Source organism: Piliocolobus tephrosceles, chromosome 17, assembly GCF_002776525.5.
Source record: "Piliocolobus tephrosceles isolate RC106 chromosome 17, ASM277652v3, whole genome shotgun sequence".
Lineage (NCBI taxonomy): Eukaryota > Metazoa > Chordata > Mammalia > Primates > Cercopithecidae > Piliocolobus > Piliocolobus tephrosceles.
The window spans coordinates 15,665,454-15,680,740 of NC_045450.1; the positions used below are offsets into that span (position 1 = coordinate 15,665,454).

General features: G+C 48.4%; 1 protein-coding gene across 2 annotated transcripts in view; it reads left to right on the forward strand.

Moving 5' to 3' along the window:
* Window positions 1-15,287, forward strand: part of LOC111524528 (multidrug resistance-associated protein 1) — a 100,826-nt gene that overhangs the window by 36,230 nt on the left and 49,309 nt on the right. For both annotated transcript variants that reach the window (XR_003306710.2, XM_026447085.1), the window contains exons 7-10: window positions 1,847-1,973; window positions 6,293-6,469; window positions 9,462-9,629; window positions 13,000-13,183. Coding sequence is in view for 1 of the 2 variants with exons in the window: in XM_026447085.1 (XP_026302870.1) it covers window positions 1,847-1,973; window positions 6,293-6,469; window positions 9,462-9,629; window positions 13,000-13,183 (656 nt within the window). In the remaining variant the exon portion in view is untranslated. The remainder of the gene's footprint in view (window positions 1-1,846; window positions 1,974-6,292; window positions 6,470-9,461; window positions 9,630-12,999; window positions 13,184-15,287) is intronic.

Genomic DNA, 15,287 nt, shown 5'->3' on the forward strand with positions numbered 1-15,287 from the left:
CATAATCCCAGCACTTCGGGAGGCCAAGGTGGGCAGATCACCTGAAGTCCAAAGTTTGAGACCAGCCTGGTCAACATGGTGAAACCGTGTCACTACTAAAATTAAAAAAATTAGCCAGGCACGGTGGCTCACACCTGTAATCCCAGCAATTTGGGAGGCCAAGGCGGGTGGATCACCTGAGATCAGAAGTTCAAGACCAGTCTGAGCAACATAGAGAAACCCCGTCTCTACTAAAATACAAAAAAATTAGCCAGGTGTGGTAGTGCAACCCTATAATCCCAGCTATTTGGGAGGCTGAAGCAGGAGAAATGCTTGAACCTGGGAGGTGGAGGTTGCGGTGAGCTGAGATCGCGCCATTGCACTCCAGCTTGGGCAACAAGGGTGAAACTCCGTCTCAAAAAGATAAAAAATAAAATGAAAAATAAAAAAATTAGCTGGGCATAGTGGTGCATGCCTGTAATCCCAGCACTTTGGGAGGCTGAGGCGGGCAGATCACTGGAGGTCAGCAGTTCGAGACCAGCCTGGCCAACATGGCGAAAACTCATCTCTACTAAAAATATAAAAATTAGCTCGACGTGGTGGCACCTGCCTGTAATCCCAGCTACTTGGGAGGCTGAGGCACGAGAATCACTTTGAACCTGGGAGATGGAGGTTGCAGTGAGTCAAGATCAAGCACTCCAACCTGGGCCACAGAGTGAGACTCCGTCTCGAAAATAAATAAATACATAAGCATTTTCCATATAAGTGAGCCCAGCAAAGCCTTGGATGTGCCCTCCCTTCCCTGGGAGGATGGAAACCCTGCTCTGGCTGTGCCATCGGCAGTGGGAGTGGCCTGGGGTTGTCCTGCCCCATTGACAGCCACTGTTGCTGGGAGAATGTTGGGCTTATTTTATTTTGCTTTCTACTGTTCGTTAAAGGATGATTTCAATAGAGACATCTTCCCAAAGTTCAACTCAGATTTATTCATGTGTGTTTCCCTTTTCAACCCTTTGGTGGCTCCTGGCTGGCAGAGTTCAGGTGTCTTAGCACAGCGTCCTTCCAGGGCATCTCTCAGGGTGCTCCCAGGCCTGGCTACCACCTACCTTAGTGCCATTGCATCCCTGGTTGCACCCCGTGCCTTCACCCCTTTATACCTTTCTCTAGCTCTCCCCATATTTCCGTGTCTTGGACACACTTGCTTTTCTGTCAGAGTTTTTTTTTTTTGAGACAGAGTCTCACACTCTTGCCCAGGCTGGAGTGCAGTGGCATGATCTCGGCTCACTGTAACCTCCACCTCTTGGGTTCAAGCGATTCTTGTGTCTCAGCCTCCTGAGTAGCTGGGATCACAGGCCCCTGCCACCGTGCCTGGCTAATTTTTGTGTTTTCAGTAGAGACGGGGTTTCACCATGTTGGCCAGGCTGGTTTCGAGCTCCTGACCTTGTGATCCGCCTGCCTCAGCCTCCCTCCGCCCGCCTTGCTGGGATTACCAGCACTGGCGTGAGCCACCATGCCCAGCCCCAGTTTATCTTGAGGTGTCCTTTCCTCTCAGACCTTGCCTCATGCCCCCAGTGAAGTTTCTGCCCCTCTTTCAGCTCAGTGTGACGGGATCCCTCAGGTTACTCTCTGCCTCTTTTCCCTAAGGTACACCTGTCACCTTCCTCCCACCTGGAGGGCCCCTGAGACGGGTCACTGAACTGAACTCAGCAGTAGAAACGGAATGTTGAGGCCTTCAGTGTTTAGTACGGCCCTGCCTTCTGTCTGTCTCTCTCTTTCTCTACTTGGGGTAAATCAAGGCTCAGTGACCAGGGGCATCAGCCTGGCAGGCCTCATTCATTGTGTCTGAGCCAGGTGTGTTGTGTCGTTTCAGCATCACCTTCTCCATCCCAGAAGGTGCCTTGGTGGCCGTGGTGGGCCAGGTGGGCTGCGGAAAGTCGTCGCTTATCTCAGCTCTCTTGGCCGAGATGGACAAAGTGGAGGGGCACGTGGCTCTCAAGGTAGGATGAGGACCAGTGGGCAGGGGCAGTGGGGAAGCTGGTGGTCTGAGGAAAAGCTCAAAAATGATGCTGTTTCTTTTGACTGTTCCTGTGCCGGAAGTGAGAGTAGCAACGTCTGTTTTCCTCCTCCTCCTTTATCTTTCCATCTGTCTCTTTCTCTGGCGTTCTTTCTGTTCTGTTCTGTGCCATCCTAGAAGGCAGGAATTTGGTATCATTTATTTCCATCTGTCTCCCAGCACTTAAAATAGTGCCCAGTATGTAGTAGGCACTTAATAAATATTTATTTTGTTATCTCCTTATTAAGCTGTAATTTTTTTTTTTTTTTGAGACGGAGTCTCGCTCTGTCGCCTGGGCTGGAGTGCAGTGGCCCGATCTCAGCTCACTGCAAGCTCCGCCTCCCGGGTTTATGCCATTCTCCTGCCTCAGCCTCCGAGTAGCTGGGACTACAGGCGCCCGCCACCTCGCCCGGCTAGTTTTTTGTATTTTTTAGTAGAGACGGGGTTTCACCGTGTTAGCCAGGATGGTCTCGATCTGCTGACCTCGTGATCCGCCCGTCTTGGCCTCCCAAAGTGCTGGGATTACAGGCTTGAGCCACCGCGCCCGGCCTAAGCTGTAATTTTTTAATTTTTATTTTTATTACTTTTTTTTTGAGACAGGGTCATGCTCTGTCCCCCCAGGCTGGAGTGAAGTGGCACGATCTCAGCTCACTGCAGCCTCTGCCTCCTGGGTCCTATTTTTATTTATTTATTTATTTTTTTGAGACAGGGTCAGGCTCTGTCCCCCAGGCTGGAGTGAAGTGGCACGATCTCGGCTCACTGCAGCCTCTGCCTCCTGGGTCCAAGCGATTCTTCTGCCTCAGCCTCCCGAGTAGCTGGGATTACAGGCATGCGCCACCATGCCCAGCTAATTTTTATATTTTTTTAAGTAGAGACGGAGTTTTATCATGTTGGCCAGGCTGGTCTCAAATTCCTGACCTCAAATAATGTGTCCACCTCTGTCTCCCAAAGTGCTGGGATTACAGGTGTGAGCCACTGCACCTGGCCACTTAATAAATACTTAGTAGACACGTGGAGATGCCCTGGCACGCGGCCTGTCTCCTTCCTTTGCGTCTCTGCCTGTCACGGAGTGTCTCTTGGTCTCTTTGGGTCTTTTTGGATTGTTCTTTATCTTTATGGATCTCTCTGGGTATCTCTTCTTATAAATATAACAAAACAAAAATATGAGGTTGGAGTATTTTCTTAGAACATTTTTTAAAGGGAACAGTTTAAATTTTTAGTGTTTGTTGAATTCTTAATAGGGGGCTAAAAGAAGACTACAGTTTTACAGCTTTTAAATACACGGTGTACTTTGAAGTAAGTTGAAATTCCCCAAGAGTGAGCTTGAGAGGCTGCTTTACCAGTAAGTCCCACTGGCAATCAACAGTCTTTGTTTGCATTTAGTTAACTCTGCATGAAGGCTTTTTCCTAGTGAACCAATACATCGCTGGAAGTTTTGCTACCAGCATTTCCAGGAGTGTGGTCTGCAACCAGCTCATCTTGCAGGACGTTTGGGGGAGAAAGAACCCCAGACTCACACAAGCATGGGAAATAATGAATACTCCGACCCCCTCCCTCTTATAATAAACGTTAGCAAATTAAGGTTCTGACAAGTGCTGCAGTGAGAAAAAAATCTATTAACTGTTTAACCTCATGTGTCCCAGGTGTACTTGCCTGCACCTCTTTAGTGTCTGTGCAACTGCACATTTGTCTCTTGGAATCTGCCTTTGGGAATGTCAAGTTTATGATGTTTGTTGTTGTGGTGGTTTTTTGTTTTGTTTTTGTTTTTGTTTTTGTTTTTTTGAGACAGTTTTGTTTTGTTGCCCAGGCTGGATGCAGTGGTGTGATCTTGGCTAGCTGCAACCTCTGCCTCCTAGGTTCAACCGATTCTCCTGCCTCGGCTTCCTGAGTAGCTGGGATTATAGGCATGCACCATTACCATGCCCAGCTAATTTTTGTACTTTTAGTAGAGATGGGGTTTTACCATGTTGGCCTGGGTAGTCTAGGGCTCCTGACCTCAGGTAATCTGCCCATCTAGGCTTCCCAAAGTGCTGGGATTATAGGCATGAGCCACTGCTCCTGGCCTGGTTTATGACATTGTTTTTATTTCTGAGCAAAACCCTTTCTTCATTGATTATACAATGCTTTTGAAAAGTATACATTGTGATTGGGTCCAAACTAATGACCTTAACTGTTGTTTTAAGAAATGTTTTATCATTACTTTCAAGTCCATGCCATAAAATAAGATTAATGAACCATGAGAGCTAGATTAATGGAAGAAAATTCCAAATCTTGGTGGAATCCACATTGCTTTCTCCAGATTTCTGCTATCCTGGTACTATTATCACTTCAGGCCAGATGATTATTTATTATTGGGTGTTTTGCCCAAGTAAGGGGAGTGCTAGAAATGTGTATAAAATATTTATCTTTTCCCAAAGGTTTTAGTCAGTGTGGTTTGTGTATATTATGTCTGAATTTTCTGTGGGTTCTATGGTAAGGCACCTCTGTTGACATTTTGGCTTCTTAAAAGTTAGGATATTCAAGTCAGCAGGTTAATTATTTGAGAATTTAGAGTAAGAATGAGGGCACCTGGGACCCGCTGTCAGCTTTGCCCTTTCTAGAATTCCCTTATTCAGGAATCTTCTGGCTGGGCGCGGTGGCTCACACCTGTAATCCCAGCACTTTGGGAGGCCAAGGCAGGTGGATCACCTGAGGTCAAGAGTTTAATACCAGCCTGGCTAACACTGTGAACCCTGTCTCTACTAAAAATACAAAAATTAGCGGGCCTGGTGGTGTGTGCATTTAGTCCCAGCTACTCAGGAGGCTGAGGAAGGAGAATCCCTTGAGCCCAGAGGCAGAGATTGCAGTGAGCTGAGATCTTACCACTGTATTCCAGCCTGGGGGACAGCGAAGATTCGTTTCAAAATAAAAAAAAAAAAGAATCTTCAGGGGCCGTTGCCCTTCCAATAAAACCCATGCTCCTCACCATGTATAGGCCCCCTTGCTGTCCCTGATGTGTTTTCTGCCAGTCGTTCCCTCATAGGATTGATCGATGTTCCTGTCACACGGGACTTTCTGCTCCTTGAATGTGCCAAGTACTTTTCACCTCCAGGCCTTCGCATGTCCTGTTCCCTCGGACTTGAGTGCTCTTCACTCTTCTCCTCATGAAACGGACTCATTCTTCAGTTTTTGGTTCTTGTCTAAACATATATTTGAGCCGGGCATGATGGCTCATGCCTGTAATCCCAGCACTTCAGGAGGCCGAGGCAGGAGGATCTCTTGAGGCCAGGAGTTCGGGACCAGGCTCAGCAATATGGAGAGATTTTGTTTCTACAAACATAATACATAGAATGTTTTTTAACTACCCCAGCATTTTCATTAGCAAAATACACAAAACAAATATCCTTACTCTAGCCTTTATTCTCATGCTATTTGTGATACCTGACAGTATATGGAAATAAAAGTAAACCTTTGAAATGGATGCTTTGATATAGGAGTCTTTGCTTCAATTTTTAGCAAGGATGTTTCCTCGAGGATCCTTCCTGGATGTCCCAAACTAGGTCAGTCTTTTATTTTTAATTTTTTTGAGACAGAGTCTTGCTCTGTGGTCCAAGCTGGAGTGCCGTGGCACAGTACAGTCTCAGCTCATGGTACCTCCATGTCCTGGGCTCAGGTGATCCTCCTACCTCAGCCTCCCAAGTAGCTGGGACTACAGATGCTTGGCTAGTTTTTTTCTTTTTTTTTTTTTAAGAGAGGGGGTTTCTCTGTGTTGCCCAGGCTGGCTTTGAACTCCTGACCTCGAGCAGTTTGCCTGCCTTGGCCTCCCAAAGTGCTGAGATTACAGGCATGAGCCACTGCGCCTAGTCAAGTCAGACTTCTAAAAATTGTCATATATCTCGTTCGCTTAGCATCCACCGTAACTGTAATCAAGTAGCTTTTGGCCATATCAGGGGCTTCCACTCTTTGGAAGTGGGGGTTTTGATCGCCGCTGTAGGCATTGAGTTAATAGCTAGCTACTAAATAAATAACTGTAATCTTATCAATGAGGATACCAACTCTTTCACTCCTGATGTTGGAGTCAGCGATTCACGTGATATGGGTTCTGATCCCAGCCCTGGCATCTGTTGTCCGTCGTGACTCAGTTTCCCTCTTGCCAAAGCAATAGCTGTGATGAAAATGACTTGTGAAGCGAGGCCCTCATAGCAGGTGGGTGGGCCAGCTGCTGTCTTGTTGATCAGATCTGTCTGTGTGTCTGTCTCACCTCCTTCTCCATTTGCCACTTAGGGCTCGGTGGCCTATGTGCCACAGCAGGCCTGGATTCAGAATGATTCTCTCCAAGAAAACATCCTTTTTGGACGTCAGCTGGAGGAACCATATTACAGGTCCGTGATACAGGCCTGTGCCCTCCTCCCAGACCTGGAAATCCTGCCCAGCGGGGATCGGACAGAGATTGGTGAGAAGGTCAGTATAGTTTTGCTGTTGGCCCCTGGATGAGTCAGCTGTTGCTGCCTAACAAACACTCTCACACTCTCAGTGGTCTGTGAGTCTACTGCAATCAGCTGAGCCGGCGGGGCTCAGCGGGGTGGCTCTGCTGAACTCTGCAGGCCAGCTGAGCTTGTGTCCAGGCTGTGGGTGTGGCTCAGGTCTGCCTTACAGAGCTTCTTGCTGGGGACTGGGGTGAGGGCTCAGCAGCTTTCCAAAGGGAGGCTCTTCTCATGGTGGCAGCAGAGGCCCAAGACAGGCCCCCAAAAAAGCATGCAGTGTCCCTTAAAGTACACTGTCCTTTCCACTCACAAAGCAAGTCGCTTGGCCAAGCTTGAAGGGAAAGGACCAGGAAGAAAGTACATTCTACCTTTGTGGTCACATGACTGCAGAGTCACATGACAGAGGGCATGCTGTTGAGGGGAGTGGTCAATGATTCAGATGTTCATAGTCCCTGTCAAGACAGCCGTAATACTGAAAATAGCACAATAGCTAACTCTTAGCATTTTCTCTCTTTTCTTTTCTTTGTTTTGTTTTCTTTTTTGAGATGGAGTCTCACTCTGTTGCCCAGGCTGGAGTGCAGTGGCGCACTCTCTGCTCACTGCAACCTCTGCCTCCCAGGTTCAAGCGATCCTCCTGCCTCAGCCTCCTGAGTAGCTGGGATTACCGGTGCACATCACCACACTCAGCTAATTTTTGTATTTTTAGTAGAGGCGGGATTTCATCATGTTGGCCAAGCTGGTCTCGAACTCCTGACCTTCAGTGATCTGCCGGCCTCGGCAAAGTTCTTCTTCTTTTTTTTTTTTTTTTGAGATGGAGCCTCTCTCTGTCACCCAGGCTAGAGTGTAGTGGCATAATCTTGGCTCACTGCAACCTCTGCCACCCGGGTTCAAGTGATTCTCCTGCCTCAGCCTCTTGAGTAGCTGGGTCTACAGGCCCCTGCCACCATGCCCGGCTAATTTCTGTATTTTTAGTAGAGGTGGGATTTCACCGTGTTGGCCATGCTGATCGTGAACTCCTGGCCTCAGGTGATCTGCCTGCCTCTGCCTCAAAGTACTGGCATTACAGATGTTAGCCACGTCGCCCGGCCTATAACTTGAGTATTTTCTATATGCCAGGAACTGTGCTAAACATTTTACACATAATTATTCCTCACAGCAAACCCATGGGTAGAATTTGTTGTTACACCTAGGTAATCATTGAGGAAAAGGAGGCACAGAGAGGCCAAGTGACTTGCCTGAGGCCACACAGCCACAGAACTGCAAAGAGCATGGTTCCTGGGTTCATGTTCTTACCTGCTCATTTTGTCATCTCTAAAAGGGCCATTCTCTGTGCCTCTCACCACTGCAGACTCTCCCTCCCGCTGTGCTTCAGCCCCCAGGTTTTCCTGCTATTCCTCAGCAATCCCCAGCTCCTGCCCACCTCCACAGCTTGGTCTGAGCCTTCTGGGCCTGGGTGCCCTCCCTTGCTGCTTGCCTGATCACTTTGCTTTCACGCCCCATGATGGTCGTCTGGTGTATCCCCTTTTGGAAAACCAAGAGTGCAAAATGCCGGCCCATTTCTGTTTTTAGTTATAAGCCAGGGGCTCTGTCAGCTTTCTTACTTGGTGAATGATGTTTAAAAATTGAGGTAAGTCTGCAGCTCCTTGGAAATAAAAAACAAATTATTGACCGAGCACGGTAGCTCACGCCTATAATCCCAGCACTTTGGGAGACCAAGGTGGGAGGATTGCCTGAGGTCAGGAGTTTGAGCCCAGCCTGGGCAACATGGTGAAAACCCATCTCTACAAAAAATTGCCAGGCGTGGTGCTGTGCACCTGTGGTCCCAGCCACTCAGGGCTGAGGTGAGAGGATTGTTTGAACCTGGGAGGTGGAGATTACAGTGAGCCGAGATTGTGCCACTGCACTCCATCCTGGGCGACAGAGCGAGTTTCTCAAAAAACAAAAAGAAGGCACCTGACTGCCAGGGCCTCACCTCAGTGCATGGGAGCCAGGGCAGGCATCTCAGGAGGGGCTGGGCAGTAACCTGTGATTTCTAGCCAAATAGGGAAATGACGTTGGCTTATCTGTCACGGTGGGAGCTGGCGCTGCTGCTGGTCCTTGGATTGTCCTTCCTTCTGGTGACTGGGACGTGGGCTGGATTTCAGCATCCCCAGGCTGGAACCTTGCTTCACCTGTATGTGGCTTTGCCGGACAGTGACAGATCCAGAGTAAGCTGGCAGACACGGCACCTGTCACCAACAGCAGCAGTAGCATTAATATGCCCATGTCTACCAGTGCCTTCCATGAGACTAAGAAATCAGGGCCTTCCCACTGGCCAACATGATTTGGTGCCGTCAGCCAGCTTTCGCTGAGCGCTTGCCGTGTGCCCCGTGCCCTGCCCAGCACCTCACGGGAGACTCAAGTTTTCTCTTTTGCCCAGTTTACAGGTGGGGCTAAACCCTGTGCCTGTGATCCCGTCCTTGGTGGTGGTGGAGCTGGGGCCTGGCTCCAGGTTTGTGCAAGTGGCATGATCTCATGCCTTCAGCCTCAAACTCAGAGAAGAGGAGGCGGGTGCAGCTCTGCAGGGCCTCCACCCTGGGCCTGCTGTGTCCTGAGCAGGCTCTATGCTTTTCTTTCTTTTTTAAAGAGACAGGGTCTCATTCTGTCGCCCAGTCTGGGGTACAGTGGCCCAGCCATAGCTCATTGCAGCCTCGAACTCCTGGGCTCAAGCCATCTTCCCACTCAGACTCCTGAATAGCTGGAACTATAGGCGCACACCACCAGGCTTGGCTAGTTTTTTCTTTTTCTTTGTTTTGTAGAGACAGGGTCTCCCTATGTTGCTCAGGCTGGTCTCAAACCCTTGGCCTCAAGCAGTCCTTCCGCCTCGGCCTCCCAAAGTTCTGGAATCACACCACACTCAGCCTGCTTCTGCATTTCTTGAGTCTCAGGGTTTCCCAGGAAACCCACTCTTGTGCCATGTCTCTCCCCAGGGCGTGAACCTGTCTGGGGGCCAGAAGCAACGCGTGAGCCTGGCCCGGGCCGTGTACTGCAACGCTGACATTTACCTCTTCGATGATCCCCTCTCAGCAGTGGATGCCCACGTGGGAAAACATATCTTTGAAAATGTGATTGGCCCCAAGGGGATGCTGAAGAACAAGGTGCCTGCTGGCGGGGCGGGGCTTGGCGTCGGGCTGTCTCGCCCTTTGGTTAAGTTGGAACGTGTCCCCTTTAGGAGTCCTTTACTTTCTCTGGCTTTCTTTGTGTTTAATTGGACTTTAAAGAACACATTTCTCATGCTTCTCTTGGAAGCCTTCCTAAGACAGCCGTCTTGTACTTGTCTTTATAGGGGTAAGTCTTCCATGCAGAGTTAAATCCATTGCCTCTGCATGGCCAAGGGAGGCCCTTCTTCCTGCTTAAGTCCCAGGGCTGGCTTCTCAGCAGGGAATCCCACCCCAAGACACTGCCTGTGACCTAGCAGGCTGTGTTTTCTTACTTGCAGAGGTGGCTGTAGGTGGAGGGGTTGGAAAATTGCCACAACACCTTAACATGATAGGAAATAGTTCCTATGTTCTTTTTATAGGGCAGTTGTGGTAATGGGTGCACACTGGCTCTTTTTTTTCTTCCCCTGATTTTATTTTACTTTTTTTTTTTTTTTTTTTTGAGGTGGAGTTTCGTTCTTGTTGCCCAGGCTGGAGTGCAATGGAGTGATCTCGGCTCACAAGCAATTCTCCTGCTTTGGCCTCCCTAGTAGGTGGAATTACAGGTGTGCACCACCACGCCTGGCTAACTTTTTGTATTTTAGTAGAGTCGGGGTTTTACCGTGTTGACCAGGCTGGTCTCAAACTCCTGACCTCAAGTGATCCGCCTGCGTCGGCCTCCTGAAGTGCTGAGGTGACAGGCATGAGCCACCAGGCCCAGCTGTTTCCCCTGATTTTAAAACTAACTCATCCCCATAGGTGGGATATAGATTAAGAAAAACATGAAAAAGAAAAATGGAAGCAGTTACATACATTCCACTGGTTAAGAAATTTTGTATTTCTTTCAAGTCTTTTTGCTCTGTGTATAAACTTTCTAAATAGGGTTATCTCGTTACACGTATATATACAGGAAGCATCATGCTACGTGACCTCTTGTAAGCATTCCCATACATACCAGTAACATTCTGTGCAAACTTATTTTAAAGTAGTAAAAAAACATTTTTGAAAATTACTAAGTAATACATGCCCATGGTAACAAAATTGACAAGTACAAGAATATGGATATATTCTTACAATATATGTGTGTATGTGTGTGTGTATGTATATAAAGTAAATAAAACTGGACACAGTGAGTAATCCCAACACTTTTGGAGGCCTGGACCAGTGGATGACCTGAGGTCAGGAGTTCGAGACCAGCCTGGCCAACATGGTGAAATTCCGTCTCTACTAAAAATACAAAAATCAGCCGGGCATGGTGGTGCGTGCCTGTAATCCCAGCTGCTTGGGAAGCTGAGGCAGGAGAATCTCTTGAACCCGGGAGGTGGAGGTTGCAGTGATCTGAGATTGCACTGCTGCACTCTAGCCTGGGCAACAGAGCGAGACCCTGTCTCAGAAAATATATATAAATAAAGTAAATAAAGTAGTCCCTCTTCATCCTGCATCCCTAATCTTTAATTCTTCTCTTAGACAGCAAGGGTTAGCAAATCTGGCCCACTGCCTGCTTTTTGTATGGCTCTTGAGCTAAGAATGATGTGTATATTTTTAAATAGAAGAAATCTAAACAGGAAGAATATTTTGTGACATTTGAAAATCGTATTAAATTTAAATATCATTGTCCATAAATAAAACTTTATTGGAACATGGCCAATGTATTTTTTTCTTTTTCTTTTTTTCCTGGAGCCGGGGTTTTGCTCTGTTGTCCAGGTTGGAGTACAGTGCCACAAGCATGGCATGTCAGCCTCCAACTCCTGGGCTGAAGCAATCCTGCCTTCTGAGTAGCTCCTGGGACTACAGGCACGCACCACCATGGCTGGCTGATTTATTTTTATTTTTATATTTTTTGGTGGAGACACATCTCACTATGTTTCCCAGACTGGTTTCATACTCTTGGCCTCAAAGGATCCTCCCGTTTTGGCCTCCCAAAGTGCTGGGATTACAGGTCTGAGCCACCGCACATGTCCTGTTGTTTAAAGTGTCATCCACAGCTACTTGAACTCAGCAGAGCTGAGTTGGTGGTGTGGCAACTGTAAGATCCATAAAGCTGAACAGATTGACCGTTAGCTGTTTAAGGAAACATATACTGACTTTTATTAATAGTTTGATGAATGTCTTCCCAAACTTTCAGATCTTCTGATAAAATGTATTCATGTGCATATTTTGTAGTGGTTTTGGGGGTAGCTGACAGCGGGAGTTGTTTGAGAAAAAAATTAAGCCAGGATTGGGCACAGTGGCTCATGCCTGTAATCCAAGGTGGATAGATCGCTTGAGCTTAGGAGTTCAAGATAAGTCTGGGCAACATGATGAGACCCCTGTCTCGACAAAAAATACAAAAGTTAGCTGGGCGTGGTGGCACATATCTGTGGTCCCAGATACTTGGGAGCCTGAGGCAGGAGAATTGCTTGAACCCAGGAAGTACAGGTTGCGGTGAGCTGAGATCGCACCACTGCACTCTAGCCTGGGTGACAGAGACCCTGTGTCAAAAAAAAAGTAGAAGAAAAGAATTAAGCCATTGGGCCGGGTGCAGTGGCTCGCGCTTATAATCCTAGCACTTTGGGAGGCCGAGATGGGCAGATTGCCTGAGCTCAGGAGTTTGAGACCAGCCTGGGCAACATGGTGAAACCCCATCTCTACTAAAATGCAAAAAAAAAAAAATCAGCCAGGTGTCATGGTGGGCGCCTGTAATCCCAGCTACGTGGGAGGCTAAGGCATGGGAATTGCTTGAACCTGGGAGGTGGAGGTTGCATTGAGCCGAGACCATGTCACTGTTTCTGCCTGGGCAGCAAACTGAAACTCTGTCTCCAAAAAAAAAAAATTTTAAACCATTGCATACAAACTGTTCTGCAGCGGCACCATCCTTTTATTCCTTAACACACTTGTATGGTTCCCTCCCTATCTGTTGTCATTCAGGTTTTTGTTAAAAAAAAAATAACCTTCCCTATCGCCTTTGTTAAAACTGTAAAACCCATACACTTGGTCCAGCCGTTCCCCTTTTTTGCTGCATTTTCGCCATTCAGCAAACACTATTTTACTAGTGTTCATTTCTCCTCCAGCCCTGGAATCTGGGACAGAGGTCTTTGTTTCCTGCCACCTCCCCAGCTTTTAGCTCAGCACCTGCGGCGTGGCAGGCCCTTTGCACATGGACGTTAAAGGACAGTGTGCACAGGTTCAGCTGCTCCTGGATGCTGTTATCGCAGGTGCATGTCCCACCTGCAGACCTGAGTTCTGCCCGCCAGGTGTTCGTTGGCTCATTCCTCCTGTAGTCTTCACTCTACCAAGCCAGGCAGTCTTGCACGTGTGCACTCATGTGGCCGGGTGTCCCCTTTGCCCACAGACGCGGATCTTGGTCACACACGGCATGAGCTATTTGCCGCAGGTCGACGTCATCATCGTCATGAGTGGCGGCAAGATCTCTGAGATGGGTTCCTACCAGGAACTGCTGGCCCGAGACGGCGCCTTCGCTGAGTTCCTGCGTACCTATGCCAGTGCAGAGCAGGAGCAGGACCCAGAGGACAATGGTAGGGGCAACCTCAGGGTTCCTCCCTCTCGGGGTATCTGGCGCCTTGAAGGACCACACTGGCCTCTTTGAGGTTGCCACCAGCCACCCAGGGAAGGTGGCTTATCAGGGTATGAGGGTGGGAGCTGGACGGAGCCCCCTAAAGTACCAACTTGGAAAACCATCTTAGTCCCTGCAGCACTGAATTGGGAGGGAGTCTCTGTGCTTTATGGCCAGGGGATGGGAGCACCAGACTTCAGCTTAGCTGACCTCAGGGCAGGATCTAGCGCCTTCCTGGAACATGACCTTGGGCCTGATGAGTTTCAGGGTCCTTATGGTAAAAATGGGAACGATGGTAATTAAAGTCCTGGCTCTCACGGCTGAGAGAAACTGAGGACACACGTGACACAAGAGATGGGACGGTTGTGAAGTGAAGCATGGAGTTAAGCTGGCAGGCTTGGGTTGGTGACGTCTGGGTTCAGCCCCCGGTCCCTCATCTCCCCAGCTGTGTGAGCTCAGGCCTGCCCTTCAGATCCATCTGAGCTTCATTTCCCTCTCTCATAAAGCAGTTTAGCAGGGCCGGACATGGTGGTTCCCAACACTTGTAATCCCAATAGTTAGAGAGACTGAGGCAGGAGCATCGCTCCAGCCCAGGAGTTTGAGACCATCCTCCGTAGCATGGCGAAACCTCATCTCTACAAAAAATACAAAAAATTTGCCAGGCACTATGGCTCACGCCTGTAATCTCAGCACTTCGGGAGGCCAAGGTGGGTGGATCACTTGAGGCCAGGAGTTCAAGACTAGCCTGGCCAACATACTGAAACCCCAACTCTACAAAAAAAAAAAAAAAAAAAAAAAAAAAGGTTTCAGATACTATTAAGTGCTATGAAGGGGAAAAAAAATAAAAGGCAATGCCATGGGCTGAGGAGTGATGGGTGTCCTTGTGGCAATTCAGGCAGGGGATAGAGGAAACGCTCTCTGGGAAGGTTGCATCAGCGTGGGAGGGAGCCAGCAGGGAGAAGATCTGGGAACAGTGTTGTGGGCACAGGGAACAGCAAGTGCAAAGGCCTCAGGACCAGCATGAGCTCAATTTGTTTACCAAACAGAAAGGCTGGTGTGGCCCGACCATGGTGTGCCAGGACATGGGGGCAGGAGAAGAGGTCAGCACAGTGATCGTCCCGCAGGGCCTTCCAGGTGGGTTTTGGTCTAACTGCCCTGGGAAGCCACTGAATGTCAGAGAGGCAAAGTGACCAGCCCCAGGATACACAGCATCTGCTGGCAGGGTCAGTTCTCAAGTTGGTGTCTGAGTTTCTCATCCTCTGCCTGGGGTGGGAGCTCCTTCTCTGCAGGGGTCCTAGTGGTCTCTAATACGTGCTTTCTTGAGATACAATTCACACACGTAGGCTGGTCGCAACGGCTCATGCCTGTAATCCCAGCACTTTAGGAGGCCGACGCAGGTGGATCACCTGAGGTCAGGAGTTTGAGACCAGCCTGGTCAGCATGGAGAAACCCTATCTCTACTAAAAATACAAAACTTAGCCTGGCATGGTAGTGCACGCCTATAGGCCCAGCTACTAGGGAGGCTGAGGGAGGAGAATAGCTTGAACCTGGGAGGCAGAGGTTGCAGTGAGCCGAGATCGTGGCACTATACTCCAGCCTGGGTTGACAGAGCAAAACTTAGTCTCAAAAACAAAAACAAAACCAAAAATAAAAAACCAAAAAGCAAAACAAAACAAAAATTCACACAACATACAGTTAACCCACTTAAATCACACAATCCAACCATCACCACAATCAAGGTTAGAACTCTTTTTTAATTACCCCCAAAAGAAACCCCAATCCATCAGCCATGACTCCCTATTTTCCCCAGTATCCCCCAAGCCCGAGGCAACCACTGATCTACTTTCTGTCTCTAGATTTGCTTATTCTGGACATTTCATATAAATGGCATCACAATAGGTGGAATGTTGTGACTGGCGGCTTTTACACTTAGCGTGATGTTTTCAAGGTTCAACTGAGTTGTAGCTTCATTTCCTTTTATTGCGGAATAATATGCCATTGTGCAGATAGACCACACACTGTGTTGATCTGTTCACTGGTTGATGGACATTCGGGTTACTTCCATT